Source organism: Sciurus carolinensis, chromosome 3 (genome assembly GCF_902686445.1).
Source record: "Sciurus carolinensis chromosome 3, mSciCar1.2, whole genome shotgun sequence".
In the NCBI taxonomy this organism is placed as follows: Eukaryota; Metazoa; Chordata; class Mammalia; order Rodentia; family Sciuridae; genus Sciurus; species Sciurus carolinensis.
The window spans coordinates 182,975,802-182,998,385 of NC_062215.1; the positions used below are offsets into that span (position 1 = coordinate 182,975,802).

The following is a 22,584-nucleotide window of genomic DNA, read 5'->3' on the forward strand; positions in this document are numbered from 1 at the left end:
CCTGCCAGCTCTCCTCAGCAGGAACTAAGGAGGTAGTGATGCCCAGGTGTGGCTCAGACCTGGCTGCCCACCATGAAATCACCTCTCAAATGTGTACTTGCTCTCGGCCCGGAAGAAGTAGACATGGGACTTGAACTGGAGCTTGAAGACATAGGCTTTGTGGATGCCATCGGTCACTGTGGGGATGCTCACACTGTAGCCCAGCAGAGGGAGGCTGGCCAGGGGGTGGTCATCCTGGAAAGACACAGGGTTCTGGGGGCCAGGTGCAGGTAGCACATGGCAGGAAACCCAGTGTTGCTGACTACTAAATGGCCACATAGGCCAAGGAGCATGACCATCCGCCCCAGGAACCCAGGATGCTCCACCACACCATACTCTACCTGCCCATTTTCTGCCTGCAGACCTGGTTTAGCCAAGTTGCTGGCCTGAAACGAGCAGTCCCCTGCCTCAGCCGCCTTGGCTGTGGGGACTGAGGGGTGGAACACAGAGCCTTTCTTAAAGGCCCTGGGTTGGGGCGACATTCAGACCCACTTCTCCAGCTGGCCACTAAGGAGTGTGGGCTGGAAGGTGGCGCATGTACCTGATGAGTCTTGTAGAAGAACAAACAGAAGTTGGTGAAGACCACCCAGAGCCGCTGCCAGCCGTCACTGTTCTTGAACTTCCTCAGCAGATACCTGAGAGCTGGTTCTGATGGACAGTGTGAGGCAGAGCCGCCCCATCAGCCGCCCAGCCCCCAGCCTGCCTCCCCACCACACCTAGCCACTCCTCCAGGGGCCAGCCGGGCACGTGAAGCCCTGGGGTCAGCGTCCCCAGGACTGAGATCCAGGTCTACCCAACAGCAAGGAGAGACTGCTGAGATGACCCAGGGGACTGGACAGTGCTTACTAATGGCAGAGGTTTGTGAGGGCCAGGCCCCTCCTGCCCACGGCGGCTCCAGGGCCTGCGTGCCCACACATGTCAACTGCTGACCTCTGCAGCAGGGAGCCTGCCAGTCCAGGGGTTCAGGGAGGACCTGCTGGGACCCTGCTCTGATCTGAAAATGAATGGCCCAGCTTCAGGACCTGCCATGTTCTGCACAACACAGGTGGTCTGAGGGAGGCCCTGAGCCCCAGCCCAACAGAACAGGGAGGTGTCCAGAGGATTCAGGGCAGGCAGACAGCGATCAGGCTCAGGGAAGGGTGGACTGGAGTCCAGAGGCAGGACTCTGTCCTGGGGCAGTAGGGGGCTTCCCCAGGACACTATTAGAAAGGTGTCTAAGCCCATCTGCCAAGGGAGGGGCAGGAGGCAGCTGACTGGCCCCTGGTCTCCTGGGATTCTCCTGCAGGCCAGTGGGGGAATCTCAGGACCTGCTGCTGCTGGTGACCACCGTACCTCGACAGCTGCGCTGTGGTCTGCTCTCGACACGCTCGTGTTGCGGCACCAGCACACGTGCATTGTGCTGTTGGCCCGGTGCTGGCCCTGCCCCTCCAGGGAGCCTGGGGTCCCCTGAGCATCCTCTTCAGACTCCTGCTCCAGTGAGATCTCGGAGGACCCTGTGGGGAGCCGGCATGTGGGATGCCTCCCTCCCCAGGGCGGCTCCGGGAGATGGGCTCTTGGAGCCAGGTGGGCAGCCAGCAGAGCAAAGCCCTGGTGGGTCTGCAGGAGTGGCCTGGGGCCCGCTTGGTGGAAGGGTGTGTGCAGGACAACGGCAGGCTGATGCGACCAAGGGAAACCATTTCCAGAAAGCTCCCTGGGAGGGGGTCCTTGGCCAAAACTCACTGGGGAGCGTGTGCACAGGGTGCCTCCTGGCAGCTCAGGGGGTGGGTCGCCGCTGCTCCTGGCGGCTTGGATGGCAGCGTTCAGGTCCAGCATCCACTTCTCTCTCTCCTGCCGCGTGCTGCAGGGCGGGAGGGGGGCTCCGCTGGCTCCCCCAGCTCAGGAGGCTGGGGCACCTGTCCCTGCCCTGTGGGTCCAGAGCACTGAAAAACCCGCCCCTCTGGAAGTGGGGGGGCTGGTTGGTTTCTGGGACGGTGCTCTGCTGCTGACAGCTGTCCACTTCTGTGGGGGGAGGTGCCTGGGACGTTGCCTGGATGCTGAGTGGGAGGGGCTGCTCTGGAGAGCCCCGCGGCCAGGAAAAGGTGCCAGGGTGCCAGGCACAGCCACCCTGCCAGAGCTGCCATCACCAGCCCCTGGCACTTGCCCTTGGCCAGAGGGCCAGAAGCCCTTGTGCCATGGGAGACCCACTACTGTGGGCCCTGCTGGCTGCCTCTCCTCAAGGCCTGTCCTGCAGAACACCAACACCAGGGTGCAGGGAGCTGTGGGCAGCACCGCGGCTAGCCTGCGGAAGTGCCGAAGGCCCACGGCACCTTGGGAGAAGATATAGAGCTGAGTCCCCATGAGGCCTCGGGGCACCCTCACGCTCAGGGGACTCAGCAGGGGAACTGGCTGCACAGAGGGACGCGTCCTAGATGTGGAAATTGGAAAACCCAAAGACTGTGGCCTGGGGAAGGGAGTGGAGGGGAGGCCACCACCAAGGCAGAGGTTCTCGACCTGCCGGCTGCAGACGGAGTAACTGGAGGGCATTCATCCCCTTAAGATGGATCCTCTCCAGATGCTGCTCACAGACCGTCAACCTAGGGCAGGTTCCTAAGCCCTCAAACTGACATTCATAATCGATACAACAGACCTCCAATTCCTGAGTGCCCCAGAAAAACTGTTATCACTAGACCACCCCTCAAACAACCTACATAAACCCAGTCCCTTTCTATGTTCGGTGGCTCATTTCCACTAGGACTGTGGGTCCATGGGTGCCATTTCATCCCTGCATCCCCTGTTCCTCTGTGGAAACTGTTCTGAATAAATAGCCGAGATGATTCGTGAGGCGTGCGTCCTGCTGGGTCTTTCTTTTTGTGCTAACAGGGGAGGCCCTTACCTGGCTGCCACCACAACTGTCTTCTGCGCTGCATAAATGGTGAAGCAGTGAGGAGCACAACTCTCACCCTCGCTCTCCTCCACCTGTGGGTGAGAGGATGCTGGGCGGCACAGCCAGGAATGGGCTGTTGGAGCCCAAACCTGAGGACAGCGCCAGGCGTGGCCTGCTAGGGAGCCCCCTGCTGTCCAAGTCTATGCAACTACAAGGGAGGTGGCAGGGGCTGCTGTCACCCAAAAGGACAGACTCTGGACCAGAGGGTACTCAATACTTACCGGTGGGTCCAGCACTATCAGCTGAAAATCAAGCAAAGGAGAAAAGTTGAGCGCTTCATTATCAGGAAGGCGCAAAGCCTAGCAGCGTCAGGTGCAAGGAAGCAGGGCTGCCATCTCAGGAAAGACGCCAGGGCCGACCAAGACCAGCATCCCCAGCTGAGACCTGGGCGACAGCCGCAGCCCCGGAGGAAAGCTCCGCTAGGGAAGCCGGGTTGTCCCCACTAGGGCCGACTCTTCAGAAGGCAGAGGACACCTCTGCCAATCAGAGCCACTGCCGCTCCTGGCGGGACCTCCAGGCGGGAAAGCACCCTTATGACCAGCAGGGGCCATCATGGAACAAGGGCGCACAGGGTAGTTGGCAGGATTGGCAACCACCTGACAGCACTGAGCACAGTCTGGGAGGGCAGACAGCTAGGCGACGGCATGGACAGGGTCAGGGCAGGGGGAGAGCTGGGGGGACGGCGTGCACAGAGCACAATTCCCGCGTGACCCAGGAGTGGGAGGAGGACTGACACGGGGAAGACACTACATCTAGTCCAGCAGCCTCTGGTCAGTGAACTCCAGTCGGATCAGCGAAATGAGGAAAATGAAGTCACAGGAAGGAGCCTACCAATGGCATGGGCACGCCCTGGCACAGGGCATCTCAGGGAGCGCCCCCACTCCATGGGCACGCCCCCCGCTGCTGCCGCCCTCCATGCGGCTGATGCCCTTCCAGGACACACGGGACACCCGGCAGGACATCAGCTAGTCAAGGCAAAACCAGAGCCATGACTACCTGGGACGGCACTGTGGGGCTGAGGCCAAGCTGGACGCCACCACACAGGCCTCACAAGCACACCGAGAGCTCACAGAGGGCAGAGTGCCAGGAGGGTACAGCTGGGCACTGCACGTGGCTGTGCTGACCCGAGGCGGTTGGCAACGGGATGGACATCCATGCTTGCTTTTTTCCTGGTGCTGGGTTCCACTGAGCTACACCTCACTCGCATTCCTGCTCGATTCTGAGACAGGGCCTCGCTAAGTTGCTGAGTCTGGCCTGGAACTTGTGATCCTCCTGCCTCAGCCTCCTGAAGCACTGGGTAAAAGTTGTTTTAAAGTCAACTCTGACCAATGATCCCAGTCCCTGTGGTGGGTAGATGAGGCACCTGAATGGCCACCGATGGGCAGCAGGTACACCTACAGCGGCCTCATGGGCAGAGCAGGGAGGGTGAAAGCCCAGCGAGGAGCCCTGAGTGGCAGAACCAGGAGAGGGCACGAGGGAGCCAGGCTGCGGGCAGCATCCTGGGCTGGGCACATGCTCCTGGCAAAGCGCTAAGTGGCCACTGGTCCTTCCAGCTCCCTAAGATGGTGCCAGGCACACACAGGCCCCCTGTGAAGGTGAGGGATCTCCAGACACTGTGACACTTGTGCCAAGCAGGTTCTCGTCATCCTCAAAGAGTACTGACCCCAAGGGGCCAGGCTTGCTAGTGATCACGTCAGAAGGAGACCTTTTCACTCTTGGCGAACAGCCCAGCAGCGTCACTGTCCCATCCCAGGAGTTAGGACGCAGAGCAGGTGGCTGGTGGAAGGGTGCTGGAGGAAGACTGCGCAGGAAGCTGCCACCAAGGCCCACTCTGTGCTGGGGGCCAGGACATGCTGCCCTGCCAGGGCCAGTGGACACCCACCTGGAGGCCCCAGCTGAAGAGGGGGACGCCCAAGTGCCAAAAAGGCTTGAAGCAAGGAGAACAGGCAGCAGGGGCCAGCACCTGGGCTTGCTGCCCGCGAGACAGGCAGGGCGTGGGCGCATCCCGGTGCCCTGGGCCCGCCGGACGGCACTCACCAGCATGCCACGGAGTGGAAGGAGACCCTGGATCCGGAAGCGGCTGCTCCTCGTGACGTTCTTGCTTGTGTACAGCAACATATCTGAGAACTGGGGCCAGGAAGCCATAGATAAGTGAATGGGAAACAAAGCAGCTCCCTGTCTTCACGGTCAGATGCCAGTGGGCTCCGGGGCCACCATGGGGTCGTCAGTTCAGTGCAGCTTGCTGGAGATTTTCTTTTGGCAAAAAAGCACTTTTACTTCAGGAACAGCCAGCCTGGGGGCAGCACCAGCCTGCAGCCTGCCCTGGGCAGAGGCTGGGAGCTCAGCTCTGCTGACACTGACCGGCTGCCCCACCCCAGGGAGCAGGTGGAATCCCAACTGGACCCAGTAACCAGAGGGACCTGGTGGGGAACAAGGATGCGCTGGCAGGGCCTCAGGCCCGGAATCCAGTGCTTCGGGTTGACACAGAGGTTTTGCTGCTGCCGCTGGACTGTTAGATGCCCTGCAGCCACAGGGTTCCTGGACTGTCCCACCTCTGGCTCTGCTAGGCTTGCAGACAGGGCACGTGGCTAGCCAAAGGCCTCCTCGCGCTCGGGACATCCCTGACCCTGCTGAGCCAGGTGCACAGGCTGTGACAGGCTAGCCTCCCTGCAGAGCTGGACGTCCCTGTCCAGGTATGACGTGGGCTGGGGACGGAGCTCCACGTGGGCCCAGGGCACCTACCAGGAAGAACATCCTCTGCTGCAGGCCCTTCCTGGTGAGCTTGTGCAGGCAGCCCTGGCGGATGAACTCCTGGGGCTTGGCAGAGGCTCTCAGTGCAGGTAAGCAGCCCCGGGCGTGTCCAGGTTGACCCTCAGGCCTTGGGCAGGCCCACCCCTCTGTCAACAGCACAGCCTGGCCCCCAGGCAGCTGCTGAGCACCGCCCTGGTCGCGCTCTGGGCCCCGAGGACAGAGGGGCAGCCAAGGGCAGGCTCTTGTTGCTGAGAGGCCACTGGGAGGCCACAAACGACCACACTCATGCCAAAGTGCTCAGCCACATCAGCCTTCAGGAAACAGCCAGGGCCAGTCAGGACGGGACTTGGCATCAGCAGGGCGACCCCAGAGGTTGGGCCACTGCTGCCGCTGCTGGGCGTGCAGGTGGCCCGTACTGTGCTCAGGTGTGTGCTGAGCCTCAGGGACGCCACCTTCAGAGGAGCCCACCTGGCGTCCCCCAGCCACAGCAGGGATGGGCTTGGACACACGCTGCTGAGGGACAGAAGCCAATGCGCAGGCCCCAAGAGGCCCTGTCATACCATGTGCCCGGAACAGGTGACCTTTGAGATGGCGACAGGCTGGGTGGGGCCAGGGAGCACAGGGACCCCACACGACCCGCCACTGCTGCCCCACGTGGTCACCACACAATGCCGGTGCCTCCACATACTGCAGCCTGCCCTGGACCCTGTGACGTCATCTGATCCCGACCCGGGGACCGAGCTGTCTGGAGGTTTGCAGCAGGTGCCCTGTGTGGCCACCCCTGCCCGTGCCTGGCTCCCCCTCACGGGCCTGTGGTCAGCTCTTCCTGGAACAGCTGACGGGGCTGTGTGTCCTGCTGGGTGCTGAGCATGTGCTGAGTTAGTGGCGACAGCCGCTCACCATGGTGAACAGACCACGGAACTGCACAGCTGAGGGTGGACGCGAGGCCCTGTGGGACGAGAGCTCAGCTCGTCCTCCGTGCCACTCACCCTCCGGAGCAACAAGGCTATCCACGCCCAGCAGGTCCTGCTGCAGCTCCATCAGCTTCTGCAGGTTCTCCAGGCGGATGAGGCTGTGCTGGAGCGTGGTGGTCACCTCTGTAATGGCCTTGAGGGCGTCTGCAAGGAGAGGGTCCTCAGGGCAGCCCAGGCAGCGACGTGGACAAAGCCCCCACCTCATGTGGGAGTGAGCATTTAAAGGCAGTTAAACTCGGGGCACATTCTCCTCCGACTCCTCAGGACTGCTGCCCATGGTCAAGGCGCGCCTGCCCAGCAGTGTTCTTCAGAGAGAAGTCTCCCTCAGGGCGAGTCGGCAGAGACACATGCCAGTCAGAACCACAGGAAAGTGCCACGAACCCAGCCCTGCACGCTGGCTCCTGCCTGCTGGAGCAAGGGACGCGTCCCTAGGACCGTCCCCTCTGCAGGAGCCTCTCCCTGCTGGCCACAGCCTCATGGCCTGCCAGCGGTGGCGGGAACGAGGCCCAGGGCACTCACCAAGCTCTCCTCCCAGTGCCCAGCTCCAGAGGAGAAGCCAGCCAGGAGGGGAGCACAGGGAGGGAGTCGTGTCTCAGGACGAGCACAACGCTGAGGACCTGGGTCGGCGGCCAGCGTGGGCCTCGTGTGCAGTGGCCCCGTGAATGGCCTCCTGTGCCGTCCACTTCCCAACTCCTCCAGCTGACTTGGGTTTGCAGCTCCCCACTGGGCTCTGCTTGTGGACACTGACTGGCCTGTGAACCTGCCCTGGATGGGACACAGAGGGCCACCCTGCTCTTGGATGCCTGTTGTCCAGAGGGCCAAGAACTGGGGGCCAGGCGGCTGCTGCTCAGCTCTGTGCGGCCCTGGGTGGGCACTGGAAGCTGCCGGAAGCCAGGCACCACATTCAGACCTGATCACCATGCCTCTGTGGCAGCCAGAGCACCAGCAGACTGTGCCTCTGACAGGTTGGAACACTGTGCACAGTGAGGCTGCAAGCTGCTCCTCCAGCCCCCAAGGGTGCCCCTCTTTCAAGTTCAAGTTCTCAGGATGACCAGTAAGGTTGCTCCTCATAGGGCACCCCTGCTGCCCTCCGGACACGGCCTCCTGCACAGGCCACCCTGTGGAGACCCCTGAGACAGGCTGCCAGCGCCTCAGGCCGACTGAAGCCAAGAAGGAGACACAGGCGCCATGCCACCTGCCTTCTGCTGTCCCCACCCTGCGAAAGCACCCTGCTGACACTGCGTGGCGCCTCCTATCACTGTCCTGCACTGCGCGCTGTGCCACGCGTCGCACTGTGTCAGAGACGTCCAGGTCGCCTTCTTTCTTTCTTTCTTTCTTTTTCTTGTTGCAAAACCACTGTTAAAAGTCTTTAATAGTAAACTGTCCATTTAAATCATTTGTATACTTGTTTCTCCTCCTCTTCCAAACAGTCAAATGCTGACCTGTAGCTAAACTGCCTGTAACTCCCAATGTTCCTGCCTTTAGAAATCACACAAATCGACCCCAAACCAAGGGCCCAGTCCAAGAAGGTGGCTTCCTGCACCACGCTCACAGGCATCGCATCTGTTTCCACAGGATCACCTTACATGTGACCGGCCAGCCTGAGTCACGGCCTCGGTAACACCCTTGTTCTTCAGAAAAGCAAGATTAGGATGAGAACCTATCGATACCACTGCTGCAGACAGCTGAGATATTTTCTTCAATTCAGAGATGCTTTGAAGAATGCTTTTCATGTCTGACTTAAGGAAAGCACGTGGTGCTCAGGAAAACTGGTATAACCAGACAAAAGATTTGAGTCAGCAGAATATATCTGAGCAGACCTCATATGATAGACCTTATGATACTCAGGGTAGTTTTGGGAAGCTGCTTGAAAATCAAGCTGGATCAGTTACTCGTCTGCTCATGGGGATGCCGTTGTAAGCTCACAGTACTGCATCAGCTGCAGTAAGCCCAGAACTAGTTAACACTGGGTCCACTTTGCCACACGACTTTCCTTCGCTTATAGCAGCTCCAAATTCAGGCACTGAGTGAAACAAAAAAGGAAAATTTTCCCCTTCAATTTCGAGATGAGCAGGAGAATCCAGTGTTCCAGTTGCTAGAGCTACATTCTCAGCAAAGAGGCAAAGGACATGAGACCATCTGCTGTTCGCTGACGACCTCTCATTCCCAGTTCCTCTTGACGAATCTTGACTTCTGGTCTGTCAATGCTGTGTTGGAATATCTGAGTCTTGGCTGTCATTACCCTGACTCTCTGTAGAGTCTTGATACACAGGTTAAGTACGTATTCTCTCTGAAATTCTTCTGAAGGACCCCTGACTTTTACATGCTGTTTATAGTTCTGGCATAACTCCATCTCCCTTTAGGTTCTTCGTTTGTTAGATATCCAATCTTTACAATTTAAGTCTAGGAAGCTCCGTCCAATTTCCAAAGCTGATTGTCAACATGGAACCTTCCATATTGCGCCAAGCCCCACCAGGTGGACTTTCACCAAGAACTAAGTGGGGATATAATGATGCTGCCCTCATTTCCAACGTTAAACGGATGGGATCATACCCGAAGTCAGCATCTGGATGAAGAATGTGTCAAAAAGCCCTGCCACCGGGACTGGCCTCCCACAAGTACCTAAGTCCTGATCAACAATGAAGGGTCTTGCTTCTTAATTCACTGTGTAGACTTCTGTTTGGGGGTATTGCTGCTGAGGGTAGCAGAGGGGCCACTTCCTGCTATCACCACAGGCAAGTCAATGACCACTCTTCAACTAATGGCATGGCTTTACTTTTTTGCCCCAGATTATCACCAACATCGTGCACTAAGGAATTAAAATCTCTCCTTTTGCTTCTGGTCACTGTGATTTCTGAAGTGACTGGCCAGGAGCCACGGGCAGCCCCACGCTGGCAGGGAGCGCCCGGGGTCTGCTCTCGGGGCCGAGGGGTCTGCAGGCTTCCCTGCCCGTGCTGGCAGTTGCCGGCTGCCGGGGCTCGGTCGCGCCTCTGGCTGGTGCTTCCGCTCCTTGCCTCAGATTGTCTTTGTTTCTTTAACACAAATAAAAATGACTGAGCCTCGTATGTCGGGTGCCAACAGGCCACCTGGCCCAAGGCTGGCAAGTGTTGGGGTCCAGGCTTCCAGGCGGGATGCCCACAGCAGGTCACTTGGGGGGCAGGCTGTGGGGACCTGGCAGCAGGAGCCGCCCTGTCAGGCACCCACTCCCTGTGGCTCTGTGCTGTGAGACCTGGGCTGGGAAGGGCTTGCCAAGGGTGGCGGTGCAGGAGGAGCGCCCGCCTGCAGTGGCCTGCCACCTGCACCCTTCCAGCTGCTGACAGGAGGGGAAGGCCAGCAGGCAGGGCTGACCCTGGTGTGGCCTCACTGCCCACTCACCGTGGCAGTCGGCATGGTCACGGTGCCGGGAGACTGGTGCTGGCACAGGCGGCTCAGCAGCAAGGCGGGTAGTGCACCAGCGCTGGGTGGGCTTCAGCAGGAACGCGTTGAGAGGCAGGTAGCAGACCTTCTGGAGCTCAAACTCTTTGTAGAGCAGATCCAGCTTCCTGCAGCGCTTGGTGGCCTTGTCCAGTTCAGTCAGGACTCATCGTGCCTTTGGAAGTAGCTGGTGAGTTCCTGTGGAGGTACAGAGGGCAGTGTGCAGTGGAGGACCACAGGGCCTTTGCACGGCTGGGCATCCTGATGGCATGTCTTGCGTTTCCACTTGAACCTGCCACACCCACGCCCACTGACTGCTGCTTCCTGTGGCCAATGGAGGATGGCAGGCTGCAACTCGCCCTCACAGGGCACAGCAGGTGAGTGCTGGCAAGGATCAGGAAGCCCTGCTCAGGAGCCCCCTCCAGGTGGGACCGAGGGCCAGGCAGGGATCTTCCTCCGGCTCGAGATGCAGCCAGGGGCCTTCAGCACCTGAGCTGCATCCCAGCCCCCTGTGAGCCGCCTCAGCTCCAGCAGCCGGGGTCACAGACCACGCATGGCCTGCTGCTCGGCGCGAAGGGGGGAACCCAGGGCTCCACATGAGCTGCACCCCAGTTCTTCATCTTGAGACAGGGCTCGCTAAGTTGCAGGCCTGTGATCCTCCCGCCTAGCTTCCTGCCTCCACTACCCAGCCGAGCTGGCGTTTCCATGGCACGTCAGCGCACACGCGATTCTGAGCATTACAGACTGGCCCAGTCCCTGCCTTCTAGAAGGTTCTAATGGACATAAAGACAACCTCAGGGAGGAAGAATGGGATTAAGACCTGAGCATATTTCACTCTAAGTTGGTGTGAGTGCTGCTGCCGTAGGTGAGGATTGCCAGTCCCAGGAACCCGAGGGGACACTTTCTGGGGAGAAGCCACTTGAAGGGACCCTCTTCTAAGAGTGTCCCAGAAGGCGGCTCTTTTGAGCTGTGGACTGGGCCCCACTGAGGAGGCAGGTCAGGGGACAGTATCTGAGAGGCCACCTTGAGGAGGCAGGTCAGGGGACAGTATCTGGGAGGCCCTTCTGGGCCTGCCTGAGGACGTGGGGCTGGCTACCAGGGAATGGCTGTGGGACAGCTGGGGTCTCCAGAGGCCTGCCTACCTTCAACTGGCGCATGGCCCTGAGCAGGATGTCCCCAATGCGCTGGTGGTCACATGGTGTGTGGGTGCTGGAGGGGCCCTCCCTGGAGGACAGAGGCAGAGGGTCAACAGTCAGAAGGCCTGCATGGCGGCCAGAGGCTGGGAGGTGGAGGGCCTTGGCCTGGCAGCGGCTGTGGCGTTTGCCTGGAGCTCTCTGGACAGCGGGCAGGAGAGAAGGGCTTGTCCCCCACCCCAGGTTTCAAACACACTGACCCTCATAGTTCTGGGGACAAGCCAGTGGGGAGTCTCTGATCAGGGCAGGGGCTGGGGCATGGGCCACGGGGTCTAGGCCTCAGGACGCCAGGTCACCCCTGCAGGGCCACAGCTGGAACCAAGGTGTGCAGGGTCCAGGAGGCGGGCGCTGGGACGGGTACCAGAGCGCCAGCCTCTGCTCCACCTCCTGCAGGAAGCCTCTGTGGAACGCGTAGACAGGACGAGGCTGGAGAAGAGCAGGGTCGTCAGGGCGGTGGGCCCATGGCGCCCTCCTGACCACGGCGCTGCGGAACCACTGTGGGAGGAGGCGGAGGAGGGGCTGAGGCCACGCCTGAGGACCAGACCACAGGACGCCCGCAGGGACTCCAGCTGCTGCCCACGCTGGCCTGCGGTGCTCAGCCCTCCTGTCTACTGACCATCAACAAAGCGATTCTGGGTCAGAGTTTCAGGTGGACACAGTCCCCAGACGCAGGTCCACGGTTTGGAGGTGACTCAACTTTCTCGGTCCTGGAGACGGAGCCCGGAGCCCCACACGCGCCAGGCGAGTGCCCCAGCCCGCGACCACCCCAGACCCACTCGTAGTCCCAGAGACCCTGGAAGCTGCAGCAGGAGAGCAGTCGGAGGCCAGCCTCGGCAGCTCAAAGGCAGAGCACCCTGGGTTCCAGCCCCAGCACCAAAGAGAAGGAGGTTCTGTGAGGGACAGGGTCATGCTAAGTTGTCAAGACCAGGTGTGGAGTTGTGGTCCTTTCCCGCAGCCTCTGGAGTCACCGGGACTCAGGTGTGGCCACCACGCCCAGTGACGTGTCTTCAAGCACACACGCAGGTCCCGTGACTGTCAAGGGTCTCTTGCAGGGTGGAGCCCTCTGTGTTCGGAGCTAAGACATCAGGAAGACCACGGTGGCCAGGACTGGGGCGCCATACCACAGTGAGGACCTCCAAATCCTTCAGGTAGGTTCGCTCCGTGGCCAGGATCTCCTTGGCTATGAAGTAGGCCGCGTCCTCTGGAAAGCACTGCAAGAACAGAGGCGCCGTGAGCTGTGCGCCGGGCACGGCCCTTCGCGGAGAGGCACACAGGCCTTCTGCGCCAGCTCCCGTCCTGGGGTCTGGCCCTGATTCCTGCAGGGAATCACTTCCAAGCGTCACAGGCAGGGTTCAGTCCAGGTGAGGGGCCCCCCGCACGGGGGTCTCATCCATGTTGCTCTCTTGGAGGAAAGAATTGCTGTTGAAAGGCCAGTGAGCTCCCCCGCTGGGCCTTACCACTGGTCTGTGGCAAACCGATGCTCACATACCACAGCCCGCAGCGTGGCTGGCCACAGAGCCACGAGCGTGGTGAACGCAGGACGTGTGTGTGAGACGGAACGGCCCCGGGCTGGCCACGGCACGTATCTCAACTCCAGACATGCCGAGCTGACCCAGCCCAGCCTCTCCTCCCAGCGAGCCACGGACCAGCCAGACGCCCGGGCCCCGGGCCTACTCCGCGTTCCTGACTAACACTCGCCTCACGCTGGCCTTGCGTCTGCCGAGTCCGTCCTCAGGGCATCCCAAGCCTGACAGCTCCGGCTGGCCCTGCCCAGTGCCTGTCCTCATGGCCCCTCCTGGCCACAGGCTGCCTCAGGCAGGCAGCACCCTTGACCACACCAACGTCCATGCAGCACTGCCCACTCCAAGCGGCACCTGGGCTGCACCCTCAAGTCCCAGCCCTGCAGGAGTTGGCGGGCCCCGCGAGCAGACAGGCAAGGAGCCGCCAGCAGAAGTGGCCCGCGAGCCTCAGACCCTGGCAGGAAGGCCCCAGGGGGACCGGCAGCCCAGCAGGGGTGGCAGGAATGGGATGGTCCCCAGCTGAGGAGCAGGCCCGAGTGGGCAGGAGGGGAGGCGAGGGCTTGTGGGGAGGTGGGCCATTGGCCTTCTAGGTGGGCTGGGTCTCTGGGGTCCACGGAATGTGCTTAGGACCCAGGATGTGAGCAGAGCAGCCCAGCAGGGAGCAGCTGTGGGGGCCTCTGCCACCAGCCCAGTGAGGTGGCCACGCCCAGGTGGGATGCACACAGGCCTTGGCCTGAGGCGAGGGGAGACCAGACACAGCAGAGGAGGGCAGGGTGGCCTCACAGCAGGAGGTGCGTGCAGCACAGCCTGGGGCCTCCAGGCAGGCTGGAGTGGAGGCTGGTTGCAGGGACCGGCCTTCTTGTGTGCCTGTGGCTCAAGGCAGGCTGTAACATGGCCGGCCCCCGGCGGCCATCTCAGGTGTGCTGGGGCCCTGACTTCTGCCCAAGGAGGGCAGCTCCCTGGGAATGGGAGACGTACGGCCCTCAGAGCTGGGCCCTGCTGTCCTCTCCTTTCAGCTTCTCCCAGGTGTGGGACTTAGTCCCTGCCATTGTGCCTTGGAGGCCCCAGCCATTCCCCGGGTACTGGCCCTCCTCCCCGGGGCGGCTCACTCACCTTCTCGCTCCCTGGTTTCTGTGCTATTGAACTTGACTTATCCAAATGCAAGTTCCCGCAGACACCAAGGGTCTGACCTGCACCTGGCTGGCCACACCCACGCCCGCCTCCCCACATGGCCAGGGACGCCTCACTGCGGAGGTCCTGTGTCGGGAAGGCTGCTCCTCGTTACCTCCGACTCCGCGCCCCAGCTCGGTCCTGGTCCTGGTCCCACACGGTCCGAGGAGAGCCATTGACGGGCCTCTGTGAACAGCGCCCCTGTCCACCCTGGAGAGCCCCTCGGGGCAGAAAGCACCAGAGCCACGAGGGTTCTGTGGAGCCCCAGGCCGGCTGTGTTCCCAGCCAAGGGCAGGAGGGCGCGGTCCCCCGGAAGCATGGCTCCACGGAGGTGCTGGCCAGCGCTCCAGCCCCGAGGGTCCCTCCTCACCAGTCTCCACCAGGGAGGGAGGCAGGGCCAGAGCAGGCGATGCTCAGAGCTGGGCCAGGCTCGGCTCTGGGACGTGTCTAGACCCTGTCCACAGAGGTGCTGGCCGCAGGAGGCCACCTCAGGTCCTGGGCCGGGCTCCCCAGCCTGCTCCTAGCTGGGTTTGCTGACACTCAGCATCGGGCAGAGGCGGCCTGCAGGAGCAGCCACACCTCAAAGCACCCGCATGCCCCCACATGCCCGTGACGGGCAGGGCGGAGGACAGTGGTGAGGGGAGGGTCGACGCGCACGCGAGATGGGCCTTGCCATCGGAGACCCAGACGTGGGAGGGCACACTGCTGTCCCCGTGGAGAGGGGCACGCGGCAGGTCAGAGCCGAGGGCCCGCGTGCTGCAGCAGACTGTCCCCTGTGGTGGCCCTGTGCGAGGGGCTGTGACCATGGCTTCTCTCTTGGGACCCATGCCTGTGGGTCCGACCTCACCAATCTCCTAAAGAGTCTCTGTGACTAAGTGACAAGGCTGCTCCAACAGATCTTCTCCAAGCCGTTCTTGTCTTCAAACCAAAGAGACAGTGAGATGGACACTGTTGTTGGTGACCAAGGTCGAGCAGTAAGCTGTCCCCAAGGCAGCCAGCTGTCCACGGACGGCCAGTGACTGTCCATGTCCCCAGGACCAGCATGGGAAGGCACCTGCCTGTGGTCTGACTGCGGGGACCTCAGGGACCCCCAGATCAGCTGTCTGAAGCTGGAGGCCGGCACTTGCATCCCAGACCTTTTATTTATTCATTTTTATTTTTATTTTTTGGTACCAGGGATTGAATCTCAGGGCACTGACCACTGAGCAACATCCTATTTTGCATTTTATTTAGAGACAGGGCCTCGCTGAGGTACTTAGTGCCTGACTATTGCTGAGGCTGGCTCTGAACTCATGATCCTCCTGCCTGAGGCTCCTGAGTGGGGCCCAGCCCTTCTGAATTTCATTTCCAGTCTCACTAGGTGCCCAGACGGGCTGGGCCTTGCAGGACCACAGGCGTACCACAGTGCAGCCCTCTGCTGTCCCGGCTACGGTGCCGAGGGCCAGAACGTCCAGGGCCCGTTGTTTTAAAGCTCATTTTTCTACAAATCCTTCTGGTGTGCTCACCTGCAAACGGCAGCCCTGGTGGACACAGGAGAGTGGAGGCCACGCTGGACCACTGACCACCCTCCCATGCCCGTGAGTCAGGGCCTCCTCTGCTGGCTCACGCTCTGCTGCAGACCCACTGTGTGCCCACTGCACTGCCCACACGCCCTCCACCCAGGCAGGGTCCCCACCCACTCGCCCCGCCCCACCACATGAGGGCTTCTCCCAGGGACTCCACTGTGCAGGAGGCCAGGAGGGAGCAGGGGGCAGGTGGACAGGTGGGCAGAAGCTCCCAGGGCCCGGCCAGTCACACACCATCCTGCATCCAGCCGACAGCTCGACTGTGGGGCTGGTGCTGCTGTAGGGTGAGGGGCCCCACGCCGCGCGGACTCCAGCCCACGGCTCCCAGCCTACCTCTTGCCGTGGCTCTTCCTGGTCCTGTGTCCGGGCTCCGCTGGCCTCGCTGAGGGCAGGGCTCAGGACGTGGGCAGGAGCCCCTCTCGCTGGGCCAGAGCTGCCTGCAGCAGGGGCTTCGGGCTCAGGGGGCCCCTCTGGCTGAAGGGAGAAGGCCGAGCACTGTCCACGGAGAGGCCTGGAAGGAATGGGGCGGGTGGGGAATGAAGCTGGCTGCTCTGGGCGTGTGGGGTGCCCACCTCGCAGTGAGGCGGAGCTGGCCAGACCTCAGCTGCGGGCACACCTGCAGTGCCCCTGCCGTGGCCCCCGCCTGGGCCAAGTGCAGGACCACTGACCACCGTGCACACACGGGGTCTTGCACAGGCAGGGGGCACAGTTCTGCCTCCCGGTTTCTGGGTTTTCATCAACGAGAACTTTGGGAACTATCCCACAGTAGGTGACTAGAACTCCCACCCCTTAAAACGGTGCTTTTGAATAGAGAAGCTCAGCCTCAGCCCAGATCAGTCACTGTGAACTAAAGACATTGCCTGTTTTAATTCTCAAAGGTTGGTTTTGAATATTTTCCTGTGGGAAATGAGAAATTATTAAGTGCCAAATTTTAAAGATATCCTTTAAAAAATTTTTTTGGAGGGGTACTGGGGATTGAATCCTGGGGTGCTTAACCACTGAGACGCATCCCCAGCCCTTTTTTGTATTTTATTTAGAGACAGGGTCTCGCTAAGTTGGTTAGGGCCTTAATCAGTTGCTGAGGCTGGCTTTGAACTCATGATCCTCCCCTCCCGAACCACTGGGATTACAGGCGTGGGCCACTAAGCAACTTTAGTGAGATCCTGTCTCTAAATAAAATATAAAAGGGCTGGGGTAGGGCTGGGGAGGTAGCTCAGTGGGTAGAGTGCCTGCCTTGCATGCACAAGGCCCTGGGTTCAATCCCCCAGCACCACCACCAAAGAGGGCTGGGGTGTGCTCCGTGGCTCAAGGCCTGTGCGGGCTCAGTCCCAGCACGACTGGCTACAGGTGATGCAGACTCTGAGTGGCGTCTGGGAGGACATGGCCTGGAGTTCTGGCTGGGGTGGCAACCAGGCTGCAGCCAGCAAGGAGAAGCATGGTCACCAAAGTAGAAAATGCGATTCCGGATAAGCAACCCTTTGATGAAGAGCCTGTGAGAGAGGGGCCTGTGGAGCGGAACGCTCGGGTGGAAGAGTCCGCCTTGGGCTCTACGGAGGTCGAGTCGTCGTTTGATGCGATCATCGTAAAGTATGTTTCACAAAAGGTGTAACTTGAAATTTAGGGTATGCATTTAAAAGTATCACAAAATGCCATCAAACATTTAAAAAAATAAGTTGTTTACAAACCTTATAAATCACACCTGCTTCAGATCACGCAAGCACAGACCCTAGGTGACTGACACTCCTCTGGGGCACACGGAGGACACAGGCACCAGGACTGCGGCTTAGCAGCTGCTCTCCAGAAGCAACAGGCAACAGCTGAGGCCAACCAGCCTGCACCTCCTGGGCCCCGTGACCAAGCCCCTGGGAGAACCCTACTCCTCACATGTGCAGGCGTCTTGAGGGTCTTTAAAAGCTGAATGTCATTTTAGCTGCCTCAGAACTTGTTGAGCCTTAACTAACAAGGTGGAGTGTTGTCTCAGCAGAGGGGCCTGGGGCCTGCTGCAGAGCCTCGGGCACGACCGAGGACCCGCCTGCGGCACGAGGGCCGTACTGTCCAGGCACTGCCAAGACTGAGTCTTCCCTCCTATGTGAGGAATGTTTTAACTCCCGAAACTCAGCTCCTGGGGTTGAGGTGCGGAAAGCAGCTCCAGCTGCAGTTGCAGGACACCCGGGGCCGACTGGCTCTCCAGCTGCAGTCGCAGGGCGGCCGGCTCGGAGGACGCCTGGGATTGACAGCGCGCCCCGGCATGGTTCTCGGTGGCCTTCTGACGCTGGCCCGAGGGTCTGAGGTGGCGCTGGGGTGTTCCCATGGCCCCTCCTCCAGGAGACGGAATGGGGAAGGGGCTGAGGGGCAGGGCCCGTCTCCACTGTGATCAAGCTGTCCTTGAAAATGTGTGCCCAACAGTGGACGAAGAGTCGGCTCCCGATGGCAGAATTCAAGGTCAAGCTGAAGGTCGATCCAATTGGGAGGTAGACCGACAGGTGGAATGGCAGGTGGCTGAGCCCAGCGGGAAAGGCATCCGGGTGGACAGAGCCCACGGCGTCGCAGGGGCGGCTGCTTCACAGTGGGCTGGGTGCACGAGTCACTCTAAGTCAGACTCTGGATCGAATGTGGAGTTGAGGCAGCGCAGGGTTAAGAGGGTCAGTCCGCTCATCTCTGCCTGTCTGCAGATGACGTGAGGACCTGCACGCGGCGCCTCTTCCCAGGGCCAGCGGTGGTCAGGCTGGGGATGCAGAGCTGGGCCAGCAGAGTGGGCCCTCTCCTCACTGAGGAAACCACACACGGGAGTCTGCTGCTTCCTGTGCTCCACGCCAAGCGACCTGCTGCTCTGACCCGCTGCCCTGGCCACCCCTCCCAGCACCCCAGACTGCCAAGCCTCCACCTTGCCCACTCAGCTGCCCTGAGGGCCACCTCCAAAGGCCACATCCACCTGCACTCTCCTCCCACGTCTCCTGGTCCATGTCTCCTATGTGACAGCAAGGGTGTAGCTTGGGAGAACTCTGCCAAGTCCTGTCCTCCCCAGCTGCACAAGGAGAGGACATGCTGACCAATGGGGTGTCCAGATCCTCCCTGTGATGTCAAGCTGCGGGAGCTGAGAGAGCTGGGAGCAGCCAAGGCTGCACCTTGCACGTGGACTAGCAGAGAAGTGCCCACCAGCTGCTGTGGGGACTGTTCCACACGACCAAGTGACCTGCCCTGTGACGTCACCAGGCCTCATTACCCGAAGGGCAGCACCCGTGACCGACCTGGGCCGGACGGGAGCCCCAGGCCGCACAGCAGGGTCTCCCTGGAGAAGCCAGCCCAGGAGAGAGACAGCGGTCATGAGGGCCACACCTCAGGCTCAGCTCCCTGGCAGGGAGTGACCGCCCTGGCCAGGAGGCAATGTACGATTGCTGGGGTCACCTTCACCTTTTCTATAAGTGGAGTCAAAAGATCCACTTAAATTCTCTAATTTAGACTGTTCCTTCAAATAAATCTGGTACAAAAGGACAAAGACAAAGAGGAAGGAGCCCAGGCACAGGAGCCTGGGGCAGCTGGGCTCTGGGCCGTGCAGACTCCCTGTGGCCCGGCTGCGGTCTCCTGTGTCGGCAGGCGCTCCGGGCAGCCATGCTCCTGTCCTGAGAGAAGTGGCTCCTGCAGCTCAGGCAGACGCTCACCCAGCACGCGAGGCTGGTCCAGCCCAGCTCTGCAAACACAATGGAATGGCCGGAGCGAGAAGCAAGCGAGGGCTTCCTTCTGGGGCTCTGAGGAGCCCCGGGGCAAGGCCGGCCGGGAGAGTGCGCCATCGCACGGGGGGGACCACTGAGACCACCCGCGAAGCCAGGGCTGTGCCCGGCAGGCGTCACGTCACACTGGCCGCACTGCGAGGCCCAGCTGGGAACGCTCTGGGCAGCTTCTGGAGCTTGACCTGCCCAGCAGGGTGCTCCTCGGAGACCCACTCAGGGTCGCCCTCCGACTGGCAGCAGCAGGCACTGGGGGGTCAGCGGGAGCAGGTCACACGACGGGGTCTGAGCGCCCGCCAGTCCCCTCCCTGGGGGCAGTGACTTGCGTCCTGCAGGCCGTGGCCTTGTGTCTGCCCCGGCCCCTCCCACGAGCGGCAGAACAACGTGAGGCTCCGGAGGGCAGGGCAGTGTGCCCTCGGGGACTGGCTCCCACGCCTGCCCCTGCACCTCACAGGGGCTCCAGCATGCTCTGTGTGGGACGCGCACCTCAGCGTGTCCATGGACCATGGGGGGCACCTGGGTGCGGGGTGGGGGCTCAGCAGACCACGGCTCCCTGTGCTCCCTCCATGCGGGCCCAGCCCATGCCGGGAAGAGCAGAAGACACGGAGACTGGGACAGGCAGCCTCGCTGGCTGGCCTCCAAGAGGGGCCACGCCTGACCTGGGCCAGGGAGCCCACGTGCCCCACAGCTGGGGGAGGGACAGCGTCAGGCTGTGGAGACTCACAGCCATGTTGAGACTGACTTGACGTGGAGCGACCTTCAACTCACGCAGGCCAAGACTGATAAGAGCAAAAGGAAGCTAGAAAGTTCATTTTAAAATCCACAGTAAACATTTCCTTATTTTATTGAATAAGCAGTAAAATCCTCGATTAGTACATATCTATGAAATTATAAATGGAGATTTCAATGGAAAACAAGTTCTATAAGGACCACGAACCAGGCCACAGGGATCTGTGCAGAGGGAGCGCTGCCAAGTGCAGGGGTCCCAGCTCCTCCTCTCCGTCGGGAGTGCGAAGGCCGCTGCAGGAAGGAGGGTCTGCGGCCGGGCCAGCGCCTCAGCGAGGGCACAGCAGAGGCAGCTGAGGCCCCGAGAGCAAGCCAGCTCTGCGCGTGTCCTTGAGGACCTGGTGGCTCTGCCGAAGAGACTAAACTGGCGATGGATTTTGTTTCTGGTGTTGCAGGAACGGGACGGACACACCGCGCGTCGGCTCAAGGCGCATGAAGAGGCGTTTGAGGTCCCTGCCCCACACGGCCGCAGCCAGAGCACACAGGGGCCCTACGCCCAGCCCAGGGCTGCAGAGCAGCGAGCACAGGGCACGGGCACGGCCCTCAGCCCAGGGCGGGCGTGGGGAGGCAGCGGCGGGCCATGGGCTCCACATGGGGCCCCACGCAGGACAACGTGGTCTCAGCTGCAGCAGGGGCCCGACCGCACAGTGGGCCGCGAGGGATGCCCCCCCGGGCTCTGGTGCTGTGAGCCCTGAGCGCGCGCGTTGGCTCATGCAGACCACCAACCGGGCCTGGGCCCGGGGCACAGAAGGGGGCCCACACTGAGTGCCATGCCACCGCAGCGGGGTGCTCTGGGGCGGGGCTCAGGGGCAGGAGGGCCCTGCCTGCAGTGGGGACCGCAGGGGTCATGCCCCTCTCCGCACGGACACTGGGAGCTTCCAGCACAGCCCCTAGCAGGCACCTCTGTGGCTACCAAAAGGCCCATAAGCTGGGCACTGCCACACTGAGGGCTGCCGGGTGCCCACGCGGAGGCGGGCTGTGGCCAGCCACGGGCATGGCCATCTTCTGCGCAGGCGCAGCAGCAGTGCTGGCTCCACCTCCGGGGAGACAGCACCTGCAGCGGGAAGCTCTGTCCTGTGCTCCCGCCCACCTGAAGGCAGCAGGGGACATGCAGGGGCCTGCCTTGCAGGGACGCTGCCGGGCACAGGTGCCCATCAGTGCCATGCACGCAGTGCCTGGGACCTGGGGACCGTCCTGGCCGGCACAGGCCTACGTCCACCAGTGGGGCGGTCCAGGTGGACCACAGCAGGACCACTGGCTTCCCAAGGCACGGGAGACCTAGGGTCAGGTGCAGCCTGGATGCCGACTGCACGGCTCAAACATGAACAGGGTGCAGACGGCCCGGCTCCCCCGCTCTGCAGACGCTCTGCGTGTCCTCAGGGGCTGGCGTCCCTTCCAGAGGCAGGGGTGCTGCGGGGTCCTGGGCACATCGGGTCGTCCTCGCCTTCCCTGTGCAGTCCTGGGAGCCCCAGGGCCTGTGCATGGGGGGCAAGGGCCCCACGCTGAGCTGCACCCCGCCAAGGGTCTTCTCCAAGGTACTGTAGGAACGAAGCTCAAAGGAAGGGAAGCGTGGCCGCCAGTCACCGTGCTGACCCGGGGGCACCAGGCCTCGCCACAGGCCGCCTCCTGCTTCTGTACAGGTGGGAAACTTCCTGACTAGAGCCTGCCTGCAGAAGATGGTCCTTAAGAGAAGAAGAGGCAGACCACAGGGGCTGGGCAGCAGGCTGGCGCACATGCCCACATCTGGCCTGCCGCAGGCACCAGGGCAAGCTCCTCGGGAAGCGGAGGAAGAGAACCGTGTCCCATCAGCACCAGTGGGTGCATTCGTCAGGCGACGGGTGAGAGGAGTGAACATCAAGGTTCAGGAACAAATCCTAAAGGTCATCTACCTGAGCTCTTCCCAGGGCACAAACCCACCACACCCGGTACCAGGAGCTCATCACAGACTGTGCTGTTCACGTGGAAGCCACACCCTGCCTCAGCAGTGTTCAGAAGACAGCTGGCCAGAGGGGGCAGTAGGCCCGAAGCACCCACGCAAGCACCAGCCACGTGGCCTGGGAAAGCTGGCTGCCACGCTGTGTCCACGGAAGCTCTCAGACAGGAAGCACAGGCTGCTGCCACCGCCTGCCCAGCACCACCAGGACTGCAGGACTGACTCGCCTGAGACCCTGACAGTGTGGAGACTGCAAAGCACCTGCACAACGTGGCAGATCCGCCCAGGCAGAGGACTGGGCGCCCACGTGGGGAACAGATCCGCCCAGGCAGAGGACTGGGCGCCCACGTGGGGAACAGATCCGCCCAGGCAGAGGACTGGGCGCCCACGTGGGGAACAGATCCGCCCAGGCAGAGGACTGGGCGCCCACGTGGGGAAGGATGTTGAAAGTCTCCGCGGAACTTTGGAAGAAACGAAGGAACTTTGGAAGAAACGAAGGAACTTTAAACACTGCCAGGTAAGATCAGAAAGGAGACCACCACCACCAAAAACCCTGGGCACAACACACAGACTGCACTGGACGAGAGCACC

General features: G+C 61.4%; 1 protein-coding gene and 1 pseudogene across 1 annotated transcript in view; both read right to left on the minus strand.

Annotated features, from left to right (window-relative positions):
- Farp2 (FERM, ARH/RhoGEF and pleckstrin domain protein 2) overlaps window positions 1–22,584 on the minus strand; it is a 107,473-nt gene that overhangs the window by 1,396 nt on the left and 83,493 nt on the right. Inside the window, 17 exon segments of the mRNA XM_047543424.1 lie at window positions 83–234; window positions 581–675; window positions 678–687; window positions 1,372–1,876; window positions 2,912–2,994; window positions 5,000–5,089; window positions 5,705–5,773; window positions 6,683–6,831; window positions 10,063–10,089; window positions 10,092–10,125; window positions 10,127–10,266; window positions 10,269–10,299; window positions 11,244–11,325; window positions 11,656–11,789; window positions 12,416–12,505; window positions 15,883–15,980; window positions 15,983–16,060. Coding sequence (XP_047399380.1) covers window positions 83–234; window positions 581–675; window positions 678–687; window positions 1,372–1,876; window positions 2,912–2,994; window positions 5,000–5,089; window positions 5,705–5,773; window positions 6,683–6,831; window positions 10,063–10,089; window positions 10,092–10,125; window positions 10,127–10,266; window positions 10,269–10,299; window positions 11,244–11,325; window positions 11,656–11,789; window positions 12,416–12,505; window positions 15,883–15,980; window positions 15,983–16,060 — 1,867 coding nt within the window.
- Window positions 8,047–9,561, minus strand: LOC124981354 (oxidative stress-induced growth inhibitor 2-like; annotated as a pseudogene).